Source organism: Cyprinodon tularosa, unplaced genomic scaffold (genome assembly GCF_016077235.1).
Source record: "Cyprinodon tularosa strain WSP-4 unplaced genomic scaffold, ASM1607723v1 ctg1133, whole genome shotgun sequence".
Lineage (NCBI taxonomy): Eukaryota > Metazoa > Chordata > Actinopteri > Cyprinodontiformes > Cyprinodontidae > Cyprinodon > Cyprinodon tularosa.
Window position 1 is genome coordinate 150,214 of NW_024037930.1, and position 15,516 is coordinate 165,729.

At 42.1% G+C, this 15,516-nt stretch overlaps 1 protein-coding gene across 8 annotated transcripts; it reads right to left on the reverse strand.

The window, feature by feature from the left end:
- Nucleotides 1-2,421: 2,421 nt before the first annotated feature.
- On the reverse strand, nucleotides 2,422-15,516 carry LOC119795141 (zinc finger protein 679-like). 8 transcript variants are annotated; one of them, XR_005282302.1, is made up of 4 exons: nucleotides 13,068-13,217; nucleotides 4,153-5,355; nucleotides 2,630-2,696; nucleotides 2,422-2,541 (listed from the first exon to the last, which is right to left on the reverse strand). XR_005282302.1 is itself a non-coding variant. In XM_038303005.1 (3 exons), exons 2-3 carry the CDS (start codon nucleotides 5,291-5,293, stop codon nucleotides 2,480-2,482), a joined length of 1,203 nt encoding a protein of 400 aa, XP_038158933.1. In that variant the 5' UTR covers nucleotides 5,294-5,355; nucleotides 13,068-13,217; the 3' UTR covers nucleotides 2,428-2,479. The 8 variants fall into 8 exon arrangements, 3 of the variants coding, with proteins under 3 accessions (XP_038158933.1, XP_038158941.1, XP_038158925.1); XR_005282296.1 differs by having other exon boundaries at nucleotides 3,278-5,355; XR_005282297.1 differs by having other exon boundaries at nucleotides 2,428-2,696; nucleotides 3,278-5,026; nucleotides 5,063-5,355.

A 15,516-nucleotide genomic window follows, 5' to 3' on the forward strand; every position in this document is an offset into this window, starting at 1 on the left:
CTGAAAATATTCTTTAAAAGACAAAGTCCTTGGTAAAAGAAAACAGCGAAATTTTTTTAATTCAAAGGATGTTAAAAATGCTGTGTTGAACTATGATTAATATTTCAAAAACTGTAAAGGATACAAAAACATTTCTAGATCACAAGAATCAGCAGTTGTTGATGAACAACAGTGCCAAATATCTTGTTTCCTGAAAAGAGGCCGTTGCCATGGTGATGATGAAAAAAAGGATAATTTTGGTTAGAAAATTTACTGTTTTTAGAATCCCGAATGACAAAGTGTCACCGTCAAACCATAAATTATATCAAAAGTATAACCGTGAAAATTAGCCGGCTTCGAGGAACGATTATACCAACTTTCACAAAAGGATGTTGCCATGGTAACAATGTAAAAAAGGGGCTCATTTTGAAAGATTTCAATTGAAAATTTGACCGAATTGATGCTCCTGAGCAAAGTAGCTGCACAGCCGAACCTCACATAATATCAAAAACATTCTTTTAATGTGAGCGCTAGTCAGGTCTGATGCCAAGTTTCATGTTTGTAAATGAAACAGTCTAGAAGAGGCAGTGATGTGTTGTTCAGCCACCATCTCCAATTACTATCCTGGCTTAATTGCCTGTATGACGTCCTGCCAAACAAATGCCTGTAACTCTGACACAATAAGCCATATGATGTCATTCTTGCACCGTTTAATTCATGAATATTTGGGAACAAAGCTTCAGGGCTGTTTTTGTAAAGATAAGCTCTCTGTGAAAGGGATTACGGTTAGAGAGGGAAATTGGCAAAATTTCTTTTTTTTTTCAGTGTATGAATCAGCAGGCATTGATTATCAAATTTACCAACTTTTATGTTTCTACCAAAATGTTGCCATGGTAACAATGTGAAAAAGGGTGTCATTTTGAAAGATTTGAGCTGGAAATTTGACCTACTTGATGCCCCCGAACAAACCAGCTGCACGGCCAAACCATACATGATATCAAAAGAATTCCTTCAACGTGAACGCTAGAGGGGTCCGATGATGACATGTTTCATGTTTGTACATCAAACAGTTTGCGTGACGCAATGAGGTGTTTGAAAAGACAGAGAACTCGGTGAAAAAATAGGGAAATTGGCAAAATGGGATTTTCATCTGATTTTTGGAAAGTCATTGGATTTCTATTGGGGGGGTGTGGACTTCTTTGCGGTCTGGGCCAAACTGTAGGAAAACTGTAAACCCCACACCAATGAGGGTTACATTTCCTGAATTCTGACAAAAATTCCTACATTTTGATGTATACTTTATTTAAATTGAGTGAAAAATTAGCGAGTGAGAAGATTTATTAGAACGGCTCAAAAGCTAGAGCACGCACTCTGACATTTGAAGATTTCCACCCATAGACTTGCATTAGAAAATTGAAAACCTGAAAAAATTTGTGTCAAGTTTGAATCCCAATTTTATAAAAACCGCAAAAGATATTAAAAAGCTGAGTTAAATTGGAATAGCTGAATCTTTGATGAACATTTTAGAAGTTGAACGGTGTTTCTAGCTGAAAGTATGCGGAAGTAGTTAAAGGTCAAAGATGGTGAAGTTTTAGCTGAAATCTGAGAATTTTACATGCATTTCAATGGGACAAAAAAAAGGCAGAAAAAACTGAATATTACAAAAACTACCACAAAATATCTTTACCAAAAGACATATAATTCTCCTGAACAAGCTGAACATTTTGATACTGAAACTGATAAAATCAGTTGAAAACTGTGGGACTAGTTAAAGTCAGAAAAATAAAAAGAGCAAATCGCTGCCCAGACTAGTGAGAGATAATGATGGATGCTGAGTGAACTATTCCTGGTTCACGTGGATGACACCTATTCGCTCACCGAATCACTAGTTCCTTCAATAAACCGTCTCTCTGAACAGCTGATTGGCAGCAGTTGGTGCCGCCGCCATTAAAATGAAATAAATCCGGAGCAGTTTGAAGGTTTTACTGGAAACACAGGCATGGATAGAAAATACACATCAGGCTAACATTACTGGGGTTACTGGTGTTTATTAAACATTTATTTCAATAAAACATTTTACATGTGAATTTAACATCCTTGTTCATATTTCAGCTTAAATTTAAAAATAAAAATCAAACGCATCAAAACCAATCTATTATTTTAATGTAACTCATTAGATTTATATACGGATATCATATGATGATTGGAATTCATCATTCATTAAAAACAATATTTAACATAAAAATGCATTTATGACAGAGCAGCAGTGATCCTAACCCAGTGCTGTCGAACCCTGACATGTTGTTAACATCATTAACGAGCTCCAACATTAGAAATGGCCACGCCCCCTAGCATAGTGATGTCATCATCCAAAGTTGTAAAAACATCTTTAAGGATGAAGAGGCTCCTTCCTCTTTACTAACAGCCTCTTATCCAATGGGGATGGGGGGGGGGGGGGCGTTGAGCTGCTCTTCATAAATGTTGGCGTCTGTAATTCTGCTCATCTGATCTTCTCTGATGCCAGAAATGAATCTATCTCTACTGTTGAGGTGAAAATATTCCCTGCAGACAAAGAAAAAATGTATTTCTTAATTAATTCTAACATCTGTGTTTCTTTGCAGTCTGTTTTCCTTCTCCTCCTGTTTATCACCTCACTGCTCGGCTTTTGATGCTGACGGTTCTGCCGCACTTCTTGCCTCATAGGCTCATCTAGGCTGCTGTTAAGTTTAATAAAACCAGAAGATAAATTGTTTAATCGATTAATAATCTGATAGCCAAGTGAAATGAAAACTTTTCTACTTCAGAGGTTCTCTATGGAGCATATTGACAGACCAAAACATTTTTATCTTAAATACAAAATGGTTAAATATTTTTTTACAGCCTTGATATAATTCCTGCTCTAAAGCTAAAGGCGGGTTTCTATATTCCAGTTAATGATTAATCGATTAGTTGAAAAATATTTCAATAATCGATTAATCATGATTAATCTAATTGTTTCAGCCCTACATTTAATGAGTTAAAACAGGATTGTCTCTCTGTCTGTTTGTATGTATATAATAAAATGCAATTTAAGGCGGTAATGTCCAGCTGTCTGGGCACTTTTTCAACTGAAACTTTCATCAAAATCCTAGATTTGATAAACCAGAAGCATCATAGATTCAGAGATGGAGCAAAGCAAAATGAGAGAATGAGAAAAAAAATGACTGTAACCAGTTTTAGAAAATCTGAATTAAAGAAATGAACTACAATCACCAACAAGGACCCCCCCAGGATATAGAACATGTAGTTGGTTTCTCACTGTGATGGGCCTGCAGGATTATGCAGAAGTCCGTCTCATTCATGGTCCTCTTGGATAGGACACTTCACATGACCTAGTGATGGCGATCGGGGGGGTGGTGGTGGCACAGCAGCCTCACCACCATCAGTGTCTGAATGACTGAGGGGAAATAGTGTAAAGTGCTGTGAAGTCCACTAACTTGAACAGGTGCTATAAGGATATTTACTCTCTGCCTGAGTAGGATAAAATCACAGGAGGTGGATTAGCAGTGCTGAATAATCCAGGACAAACTAAAGGGAGACATCGTCTCTGATCCAGGGTTTCAGCTGTCCATTTATGTCAAATTATTTATGCGAGTTGATTCAGGATTATTTTGACAAAAGTAGTGTTTGCGCAATCATTCGTGGCTGACAATGCCTGTGATGTCATCAGCTGTTTTTCTTACTGTAGGTACTTCAACCTAAGGTATTTGGAGAAATTTCAGGAGATTTTAACTTATTTCCTGTTAAATGCTGTCCATTTTGACAGTTTATCAGCCACCATGACAGAGAATGTCAGATGTCAGTTTCAAGACCTCGTCTTGGCAGATTGACTACCTGTCATTAAAGACTTGTAGCCCAAATCTCAAGGATGTTGCTTCTTACCTGTGTGAATTTTCATGTGAACATTCAAGTTGGACTGCCTTGAGAATTTTTTTCCACAGGTCCAACATGAAAAAGGCTTCTCGCCTGTGTGAGTCCTTGCATGAAGAGTCAAATGGCGACTGTATCTAAATGTATTACCACATAATTGACAAGAATACGGCTTCTCGCCTGTGTGAGTTCTCATGTGCTCAATCAAAGTACTTTGCCTAGTGAAACATTTTCTACATCTCAAACATGTGAAAGGCTTCTCACCTGTATGAGTTCTCATGTGCACAGTTAGGTTAGATTGCTGGCTGAAATCTTTTCCACACATCAAACATGAGAAAGGCTTCTCCCCTGTGTGAGTTATTAGATGATGACGTAGCTGGTAGGAGTGTCTGAAAGATTTACCGCATACTTCACAAGTGAATGGTTTCTCTCCTGTGTGAATTCTCATGTGTCTAGTTCTGGTACCATAGATGGCAAAAGATTTACCACACAATTTACAAGGATAAGGTTTCTCCCCTGTGTGAGTTCTCATGTGGACAGTCAAGCACTTTTGCTTGTTGAAAGATTTACCACAAACTTCACAGGAAAACAGATCCACTTCATACATGGATGTCTGTGGATTGGTCCCGCTGTTCTGATGTCTCATCTCTGGCTGAAGCTCTTCATCTGTACCTGACGTCAAATCGTCATGGCTGCTTTTCTGCTGATGTCGGTTCTCAGCTTCAGGCCAGTTTGGACAGGGTGGTTGGTTCTTAAATGTTCCTAGTTCTTTGTTTTCTGTTTGTTCACAGTTAGGATGAACCATGAAGGTTTCCTCCTCCTGCTTCACAGCAAGCTGCTCTTCATCTTCTGTTTCCCCTTTAAACTGTACAGGTTCTGGTTCCTCCTGTTCCCCTTTAACCTGTACGGGTTCTGGTTCCTCCTGTTCCCCTTTAACCTGTACGGGTTCTGGTTCCTCCTGTTCCCCTTTAACCGGTATGAGTTCTGGTTCCTCCTGTTCCCCTTTAACCTGTACGGGTTCTGGTTCCTCCTGTTCCCCTTTAACCGGTATGAGTTCTGGTTCCTCCTGTTCCCCTTTAACCTGTACGGGTTCTGGTTCCTCCTGTTCCCCTTTAACCGGTATGAGTTCTGGTTCCTCCTGTTCCCCTTTAACCGGTATGAGTTCTGGTTCCTCCTTGGTCTCTCCTGTCTGTTGCAGGTCCTTTACATTGTAAAGCATTTCTGCATAATCAGGAGTCACCATCAAAGGATTCTCCTCCTCCTTCACTAGAACCCGCCTCCCCTCCTGACAGATGCTTACATCAACCTTTTCCCGTTTAATTGGTTGAGGTTCTGCTTCCTCTTTTGTCCGAGTCGTCTGCTGTGGTTCTGGTGTCTCCTGGTTTAGTTCCACAGTATTTTCCATCTTGAGATGAAGCCTGGAGGTCCTTTGTTCAGTGACCAGAACTCAACCAGCCGGAGGGCGACCTTAAGGAATAGAGAACAGTGGAACAGGAGTTATAAGATTTCTCTAAAACACTTTCAGAAAGTTCTGTAAAATAATAGATATTATGTTCCTTACAGTTTTTAGAAGGTAGACAAATAGCGTGTAGAATGCTAATGATGGGGTTCTTATGCACCTTTCTAGGTAAAGGAGATACAACAGGCAGTAGGTGTAACTGAGGATGGGCCGTGGAATGGGGTTTTAGATTTTCAGTTGCAAAAGGAAGAGTAATATTATTCACTAAAAAGATTAAGCAATGTCAGGTAGATATTAAACTATTTGGGGAGCAGTTAGTGGTAGGGCTGGGCGATATAGAAAAAAAGCTTATCGATAAAAAAAAAATGCATATTGATCGATATCGATAATTATTGAAAAGATATGAAACCATATTTTATGTGCAGCTCTGCCTGGACTTTTTATAAAATTGCTAAATGATTTAATTTTAATAAAAAACACAAACACAGACTTCAAATTAAATCTTTATTTAACCAACTTTTTTAACCATAACAGAATTGTTTTAAAGAAAAATAACTTAAGAGACCTGAGTTATGTTATTAAATACTGACAAAGAATAAACTAAATTGACCAGAAAAGTGACCAAAATAAATATAACAAATAAATAAATGCCCCCCCACCGCCGCCGCCGCCCCCGTTTCCTGCTTTAACCTGAGTTATTACTTTGAAGTTTCTGGCCCCTCAGCATTTTTATCTCAATTGTTAGAACTACGTGGGAAACTGCCCAGAACTGAAAATATATATATATTTTCCCCAAATTCCCGAAGATTCCTCGGAGGAGAGCCGCGCCGGGGCCTACACAGCTCGTACTCCTGCGGGTGTGAGCGGCTGAGATGATAAAAAAGAAAAGAAAAGTTGGTTTTGTTATCAGACTGGTTTTCACTGGTTCCCGACACATTTTCCAGATGACTGTGGTTTGTTTTTGGTCCGACTTGCCATGACCGAAATACTGCCAGACTGCCGAACTACAAAAACCTTTCTTTGAAACAATTTCCTCCGCCTCCCCTTGCTGCATCTTCATGTGCTCTGTGTTGTGGTTTGAGAGGGCGGCGCTTGGTGACGGCGTGCCTGGGTCCGCGATTGTGATTGGTTGGGAGGAAGCAGTGACTAGCATAAACCTACATGCTAGGCTACAATGAGAAGGAAGGAAAACAGCGTTTCTTTTTTATAGAACTTTTATCGACCCTCTTTTTTTCTATTGCGCCACACGTCTATCGATCGATATATATCGTTATTGAATTATCGCCCAGCCCTAGTTAGTGGCATATATTAATTTCTCTTGTTCATTTCAGGTCTGTTCGTGCAGAACAGTTGTGCCATTACATCGTACTCCCGTTGTGAGCTTTTGGATATTGGTTTACGACTTTCTGACAGTTTTGTGGACAACCTACGACTCCTTCCTGAGATAGCCAGAACACCCGAGGCTTCGCACTCTGCTCGGCCGGGCCAAAGTGCTCCCACACGGCGCCAAGATCGTAAACAAAGACGGGGGAATCGCAGAGGACTAAGAGCTAAGCTAAAGCTAACACCACACCGGCTCTCTTAACCCAGCATTTTCCTTGCCAATGTGGGGTCGCTGCTGAACAAAATGGAGGAGATTTGACTCAACATTACATACAGCAAGACTTCTGAACTGTAATGTCCTAATCTTTACGGAAACATGGTTAAACAGCGGAATACCAGACAATGATATTGAGCTAGCGGACGACATATTTTCCGGGCGGAGAGAACATCAGATGGCTCTGGTAAGACCAGAGGTAGGGGACTGTGCATTACATTAACAAAATTTGGTGCACAAAGTGTTATTGTTGGGAGACATTGCTTAGCTAACCTGGAGTTTCTGATAGTTAAATGTAGGCCGTTCTATCTGCCATGGGAGTTCACTTCCACCATTATCACTGCATCCTACATTCCCTCGGACGCTGATGCTGTCTGCTATGAAAGAACTTCACGCAGCAATCAGTAAACAAAAGACCATTCACCCTGAAGCTGCGTTTATTGTTGCAGGTGATTTTAATCATTCAAATTTAAAGTCGGTGCTACCAAAATTTCACCAGCATGTTCTCTGCCACACCAGAGGAAACAAAACTTTAGATCACGTTTACACAAATGTGGCTGGAGCCTACGTTGCAACACCCCTCCCCCACTTGGGATAGTCAGATCACCTTTCTTTGTTCCTCACCCCCAAACATGCACCCCTCATCAATCGTGTGAAGCCATCAGTGAAGACCATCAAGCTGTGGCCTGCGGGAGCAGATTCAACACTTCAGGAAAGGTTCCTACACACAGACTGGAGTATGTCTGCTTCTCAAGCCACCAGTGGCTCTTACACGGACATTGACTGTTACACCTCCTCTGTACTGGATTATATTAATACCACTATTGACAATGTTACAACCCAGAAGCAGATCACCACAAACCCAAATCAGAAGCCATGGATGAACAGGAAGGTGCGACTCCCATTGAAGACACGCAACACTGCCTTCAGATCAGGAGATGCACAAGGGGCATCAAAGAGGCCAAGTACTGCTACAAGCTTAAGATAGAGGGACACTTTTCCAACGCTGGCCCCTGACGCATGTGGCAGGGAATTAAGGCCATCAGCGACTATAAACCCACTCATCCCACCTCTGCAGCATTTGATGTCAAGTTCCTGAATGAGCTGATTGACTTTTATGCTCACTTTGAAAGAGACAACAGTGAAACTGCCACCAAGCTGAAATCCTCAGCTGACCACCCGCCAATCACACTCTCCTCTGCAATGCACTGAGCAGGATCAGCACGCACAAGGCAGCTGGACCAGATAACATCCCTGGACGTGTACTCAGGGCATGTGCGGAGCAGCTCACTGGGGTTTTTACAGACATTTCCAACCTGACTCTTGCCCAAGCAGCTGTACCAACATGCTTCAAATGTACTTCCATTGTGCCGGTGCCAAAACACTCCAGCCCAAGGTGCCTTAACGACTACCGCCCTGTAGCACTCACACCAATCATAATGAAGTGCTTTGAGCGGCTGGTCCTGGCACACCTGAAAGACTTGGTACCATCCACATTAGACTCACATTAGTTTGCATACTGCATCAATAGGAGCACAGAGGATGCAGTTTCCATGGCACTGCACTCTGTGGTCACACATCTGGACAATAAGAACACTTATGCACGCATGCTGTTTGTTGACTTTAGCTCAGCATTCAACACTGTCATTCTGGCGAAGTCATTAGTCAAACTTCGAGACCTGGGCATCAACACCTCCATGTGCAACTGGATTCTGGACTTTCTGACCAACGAAACACTGGTGTACCACAGGGCTGTGTGCTACGCCTGTTTCCCCTCTCCTTCTTCATCCACGACTGCAAGCCTGTGTACGCATCTAATTCCATCATCAAGTTTGAGGACGAAACCACGGTGATCGGTCTCATCAGCAACAACGATGAGTCTGCTTATAGGGGGGAGATCGAGCACTTGGCCACATGGTGCACTGAAAATAACCAGCTCCTCAACACCACCAAAATGAAGGAGCTCATCATAGACTTCAGGAAAGATTCAACAGGCACCCACGACACCATCCACATCAATGGAATAGCTGTTGAACGTGTCTCCAGTTTCAAGTTTCTGGGGACCCACATCTCAGCAGACATGTCCTGATCAACCAACACCTCCTGCCTGGTCAAGAAAGCTCACCAGCGCCTCTTCTTCCTGAGAACACTGAGGAAGAATCAGCTCCCCTCAACTATCCTGGTGAACTTCTATCGCTGTGCAATAGAAAGCATTGACTGTTTATATTTGCACTGCCGACTGTTTATTCACAGTACCAATTGTTTACATCAACATTTGCAATAACGTATTTTAACTGTAATATGCAATTAGCTTCCACTGCACGTTAATTTAGATAGCTTCTGTCCAAACTTTATTTATTCATTTTATGGTAATATCTAGGGGTGTAAATAATAATCGTTTTGTATCGATGCATCGATCCAAAAGCCGACGATCCGATGCATCGACACGTCCGCAAGATAATCGATTAATGTTTTTTTTTTTCCCTCCGGTCTATTTTTATCCATTTGCTCCTGGGCGTAATTCTTCCTCCCGTGCTGCGGTGGCGCTAAACCTATTTTCCCCTCCTACCGCGCTTCCTGGTTATACTCTTACAGCAGTTTGTTGCAGCAAGCTTCACACAGACATTTTTAAATTATGCTCAGTATTGAAGCATGGTCTATGCTACACGCTGTGGGTCTAGATACGGCCGAGGCGATGAGGAAGTGGGGGCGAGTTTAGTCCGACGACGGAGGGACAATGGGGCAAAAAGAGCGGAGATTCAGCTGGAAAAAGGCTCCCAGCGTTCTCGCGCACCTCGCTCTTCTAGCGGGTCAAACTTCACGAGTTGTTTTCCGCAATTTCGGTCATAAAAACAAAACTAGCCGGCCTCCTGTCTGGTGCACTGTCTGCGGTCAGCAACAATCTGGGAGAGGTGCAGCGGAGCGTCTCTCAAGGGGCGGTGACGTCAACACTCTGGAGCCTTCTTCTTCTTCTTTTTTTTAATGGCGGTTGGCAAACAACTTATAGCTGCATTACCGCCACCTTCCAGAATGGAGTATGGACCAGACAAACTATTATATTCTCCCTAAAATACCCGTTCTTCTTAGAAAATTAAAAATACCCCCAAAAACTACATCCCCAGATGACCTTTGAAACAATTCCCTTATATGTAGTTTATTTTTATTCCTGTCTAACTCTCTACACAACATCTCTCTTTCCTGAATATATTTATTACATTCTAAAAAAATATGTTGGACAGTTTCTCTGGAGCCGAGGTATTGCATTGAACTCATTACACTGATATTGTGCAGTATTTTTGCAGTATTTTTTGATGCAACTTTTCTACTTCTGTTATTTGCTGTTGTTTCTAAAGAAAATGCATAATGATATTACAGCTTTCATTGATTTATTTCAAACTTGAAACTTTGTTTAGCCTGTAAGGTGTAAAAAAAAATAAAAATAAATAATAATAAAAAAAAAATTAACCGATTAATCGATTAATCGAATCGAAACGAATCGTGGTGTATTCTTAAGTATCGAAAATAATCGAATCGTTGGATCAGGAAATCGATACTGAATCGAATCGCCATGATGGATGTGATTTACACCCCTAGTAATATCCACCTGTATATTATATTCAGTACATATCCAGCTGTAAATTTAGTTCATAACACTAGTTATCTATATATTATATTCATAGGAAAAAATTATTAGTACAATTCTGTTTAAAATGTTATTCATCTCTATATTTATTCAGTAGAAACCTATGTCCTGTACTTTTGCAACCATTATTTAATTATCCTGCACTTCCTGCTATTGCACTTCTGGTTAGACCTAAACTGCATTTCGTTGCCTTGTACCTGTACCTGTGTAATGACAATAAAGTTGAAACTACTCTAATGTTCGCTGCCCTGATATCTGGCATAATTGCTTACTTCACTCACCTGCCTAATCCTCCCTGCTCACTAATTATCACTAATCTTATCCACCTGTCTCTCTGCTTTATATTTACGACTCAGTCCAACTATCAGGGCCAGATCATTATGTTTGATTTTGTGCTTTTGAGTTGGACTTTGATGCCTTAGATCTAGTTTTAAATCTAGGAGGCCAGTGTTTAGAGAAGATTGTTAGTCTTGTCTTGGTGTCCTGGCTCTTATCCGCTGAGCGCTCTCTGCTCCTGTTTTGGCTCAGCAGCGGGAGCTAGTTTAAAGTTTCGCAGTTTTCCTGGTATCTTGTTTCTGCTTTTCAACTGCTAAGTGTGGCTGTTTCCGATTGAGTGTGTCTGCCTGAGCGCTCTGCTGAACTCACGGAACCCTGAAACCTGCCTGAGCTCTCTGCTGGACTCACGGAACCCTGAAACCTGCCTGGCTTTCTACTGGACTCACGGAACCCTGAAACCTGCCTGAGCACTCTGCTGGACTCAGGGAACCCTGAAACCTGCCTGAGCTCTCTGCTGGACTGAGGGAACCCTGAAACCTGCCCGAGCTCTCTGCTGGACTCACGGAACCCTGAAACCTGCCTGAGCTCTCTGCTGGACTCACGGAACCCTGAAACCTGCCTGGCTCTCTGCTGGACTCACGGAACCCTGAAACCTGCCTGGCTCTCTGCTTGATTCACGGAACCCTGAAACCTGCCTGGCTCTCTGCTGGACTCACGGAACCCTGAAACCTGCCTGGCTCTCTGCTTGATTCACGGAACCCTGAAACCTGCCTGGCTCTCTGCTGGAGTCAAGGAACCCTGAAACCTGCCTGGCTCTCTGCTCGACTCACGGAACCCTGAAACCGGCCTGGCTCTCTGTTGGACTCACGGAACCCTGAAACCTGCCTGGATCTGTCGGTTCAACAATACAGATAAAAACTTCAGATATTTTCAGATGCGTCAGAAAGTCAGATGAAGAGTGTTGGAGTGGCTTCTGTTATCGCGGATCTAAATATCGTATCAAATCGTAGTTAGTGATCATTTGTCTGTTTCTACAGGAGAGCTGGTGGCATTAATGCCGGCACTACAAACCTGTCTCTGTTATTGTTTGCTCAGATTCTAGCAGAGCTCTGATTAGTTTTAAGGAAATGTCTTCATAATATACATTAGAAATAATGTTTGATATTGTTCACCGTGTTACTAGAATAAAAAGACATGCGCTGCAGGTTACCTTGTTCTGGCTTCCAGCTTCACATAGGAGGGCAATGAGCTTCTATGCTAACAATTAGCATTAAATACAGTAAAGCAGAAATGAAATCTATAGAAAAGGTGAAGATTTGGCAGGAAGGAGGACAGAGGACGTAAAGGAAGACATTTCTATAGAGTTCAACCAAATAAGGAAGAGACAGGAGGGACCCTAACTTGATTTTAAGAAGGTTGAGACTGGGACATACAGGACTTAATAATACTGCATATAAAAGGGAAATATGTAACAGGGAACTGGGATTACTGGGATGAAGTGGCAGATTTAGAACATGTGCTGATATACTGGAGACAATATCAACAAAGGAGAGATTAGGATTAAATCTGATCAATAGAAGGCATAGTTTAATGTTTTCAGTTTACTGCTATTAGACTCAGGGCATATTTTATTTAAGTATATGTTTTCTTCTTCTTTTAGGAAAACAGGTTTATATTATAGAATGTAGGGAAATTTTTAAATTCTAATCCACCTACTATTCAGAAGGTGGAGCTAATGCGCACCTAAACATTGCTTACCAACCGCCATTAAGCAAAAGAAGAAGAAGAAGGAAGTTTAGTTTGAACTGGAGCAAAGCTTTTATTAGAGACAGATTCTGGTCATTAATCAAAAACCTGATAAGTTAAAAGTTGGATTAACTTCCTTCTAAAATGTGATTTCATGTCACAAACATCCGTCTCTCCTTTTCCAGACTTTATCCTGCTGAGTTCTGACATACGGACAGAAGTTTTCTTCACAATAAACTTTGATTTAGAATCACAGAGACATTCAAACAAAAATAACTCAATACTCTCTGCAGGCTGGATCCAAACCAACATTAATGATGAGGGAGATGAACAAACTCGTCTGCTCACAGACTTTCTGAGGAGCTTCAGTTTCAATAACTGGCAGAAAATCAGATGGAACTGAAGCAGGATATTCAGAAACCATATTAATGTCTGTGACGTGTAATGCATCAACCAACCGTTCAGGGGAATAATTCCTCCTCATGCAGGTCGCTGCCGTCCGTCTGGATGTTAGCAGGTCGCTGCCGTCCGTTTGGATGTTAGCAGGTCGCTGCCGTCTGGATGTTAGCAGGTCGCTGCAGTCCGTCTGGATGTTAGCAGGTCGCTGCCGTCCGTCTGGATGTTAGCAGGTCGCTGATGTTAGCAGGTCGGTGCCGTCTGGATGTTGGCAGGTCGTTGTCGTCTGCATGTTAGCAGGTCGCTGTCGTCTGGATGTTAGCAGGTCGCTGTCGTCTGCATGTTAGCAGGTCGCTGATGTTAGCAGGTCGTTGTCGTCTGCATGTTAGCAGGTCGCTGTCGTCTGGATGTTAGCAGGTCGCTGCCGTCTGGATGTTAGCAGGTCGCTGCCGTCCGTCTGGATGTTAGCAGGTCGCTGCAGTCCGTCTGGATGTTAGCAGGTCACTGCCGTCTGGATGTTAGCAGGTCGCTGCCGTCTGGATGTTAGCAGGTTGCTGCCGTCTGGATGTTAGCAGGTTGCTGCCGTCTGGATGTTAGCAGGTCGCTGCCGTCTGGATGTTAGCAGGTCGCTGCCGTCTGGATGTTAGCAGGTCGCTGCCGTCTGGATGTTAGCAGGTCGCTGCCGTCCGTCTGGATGTTAGCAGGTCGCTGATGTTAGTAGGTCGCTGCCGTCTGGATGTTGGCAGGTCGCTGTCGTCTGCATGTTAGCAGGTCGCTGTCGTCTGGATGTTAGCAGGTCGCTGTCGTCTGCATGTTAGCAGGTCGCTGTCGTCTGGATGTTAGCAGGTCGCTGTCGTCTGGATGTTGGCAGGTCGCTGCCGTCTGGATGTTAGCAGGTCGCTGCCGTCTGGATGTTGGCAGGTCGCTGCCGTCTGGATGTTAGCAGGTCGCTGCCGTCCGTCTGGATGTTAGCAGGTCGCTGCAGTCCGTCTGGATGTTAGCAGGTCGCTGCAGTCCGTCTGGATGTTAGCAGGTCGCTGCCATCCGTCTGGATGTTAGCAGGTCGCTGCCGTCTGGATGTTAGCAGGTCGCTGCCGTCTGGATGTTAGCAGGTCGCTGCCGTCTGGATGTTAGCAGGTCGCTGCAGTCCGTCTGGATGTTAGCAGGTCGCTGCCGTCCGTCTGGATGTTAGCAGGTCCTTCATCTGGAGACAGAAAGGTCAAAGAAGAGGAATTGACTGGATCAAACCAACTCATGAAGAGAGAACCTTTGATCTTCAGCAAATCAGTTCGGCACACCAACTACAGACCTTCCAGAGATCTGGATGTCATCAAATGGAAACAGGGCCAGAATCTGTAATAAAACAAGAATATAAAAATCTAAATAACCTAAACAACAGAAATTGTGTCCACTTTTAGTTTTCCACAAAATCCGTGGAATGTTCTACAACATTTAATCTAATGATGAATGCAAGGTCTTAGAAGTACAAACAAAAATCTTCCAATCACCTTAGTGTGGAAGGGTGCTAGAAAGATTCCTAAAACGGAAGATGTTTGGATCAGAGCATAAATTGAAGGCTTGTTGTAATCCCCAGATGTAAACGATAATGGGATCAGATATCTGATATATGACTGTTGCTCTGCTTATAGGTTTGTTTGGACGATGTCTGCAAACTATCACTAAATGCATTAAAAGAGATCACTTATGTTATTGATAAAAAAAGAAAAGCAATTTAAAATTTTGTTTTGAAAAGTGTTTAATGTTTAAAACCCTGAATTAGGTAACTTAACTGCAGAAAACAGCTTTTCCTGACCATGAGAATTAAAAACAGAGAGAATAACACGGCCCTGTAATTTTCAGTGTAAAAAAAATGACAAAAAACAAAGTAAAATGGTGATTTAAAAAACTACAGTAAGACTAAAAGATGGCTAAGAATTCAGAGAAATTACTTTTCCTCCAACATTAGTGGCAGTGCTAATAAAGTTTAATATTAGATAAATAAATATTTGCAGTTTTTTTTAAAAAAAAACCTTTTGTTCTTTCATAGAAAATAAACCATCATAACTTTTCCTTATTAGCATGATCTCTGATTTTTTCCATTTTTAAGGAGAAATTTTCCTCACATTTAAACCCCCCAAAAAAAGGAAGTCAGCTCGTAAATAACTAATTAAAAGGTGTGTATCAATTTAAAGAAATAAACTTTGATTTAGAATCACAGAGTCTTTTAAACAAAAATAACTCAATATTCTCTGCAGGCTGGATCCAAACCAACATTAATGATGAGGGAGATGAACAAACTCGTCTGCTCACGGACTTTCTGAGGAGCTTCAGTTTCAATAACTGGCAGAAAATCAGATGGAACTGAAGCAGGATATTCAGAAACCATATTAATGTCTAGGACGTGTAATGCATCAACCAACCGTTCAGGGGAATAATTCCTCCTCATGCAGGTCGCTGCCGTCCGTCTGGATGTTAGCAGGTCGCTGCCGTCCGTCTGGATGTTAGCAGGTC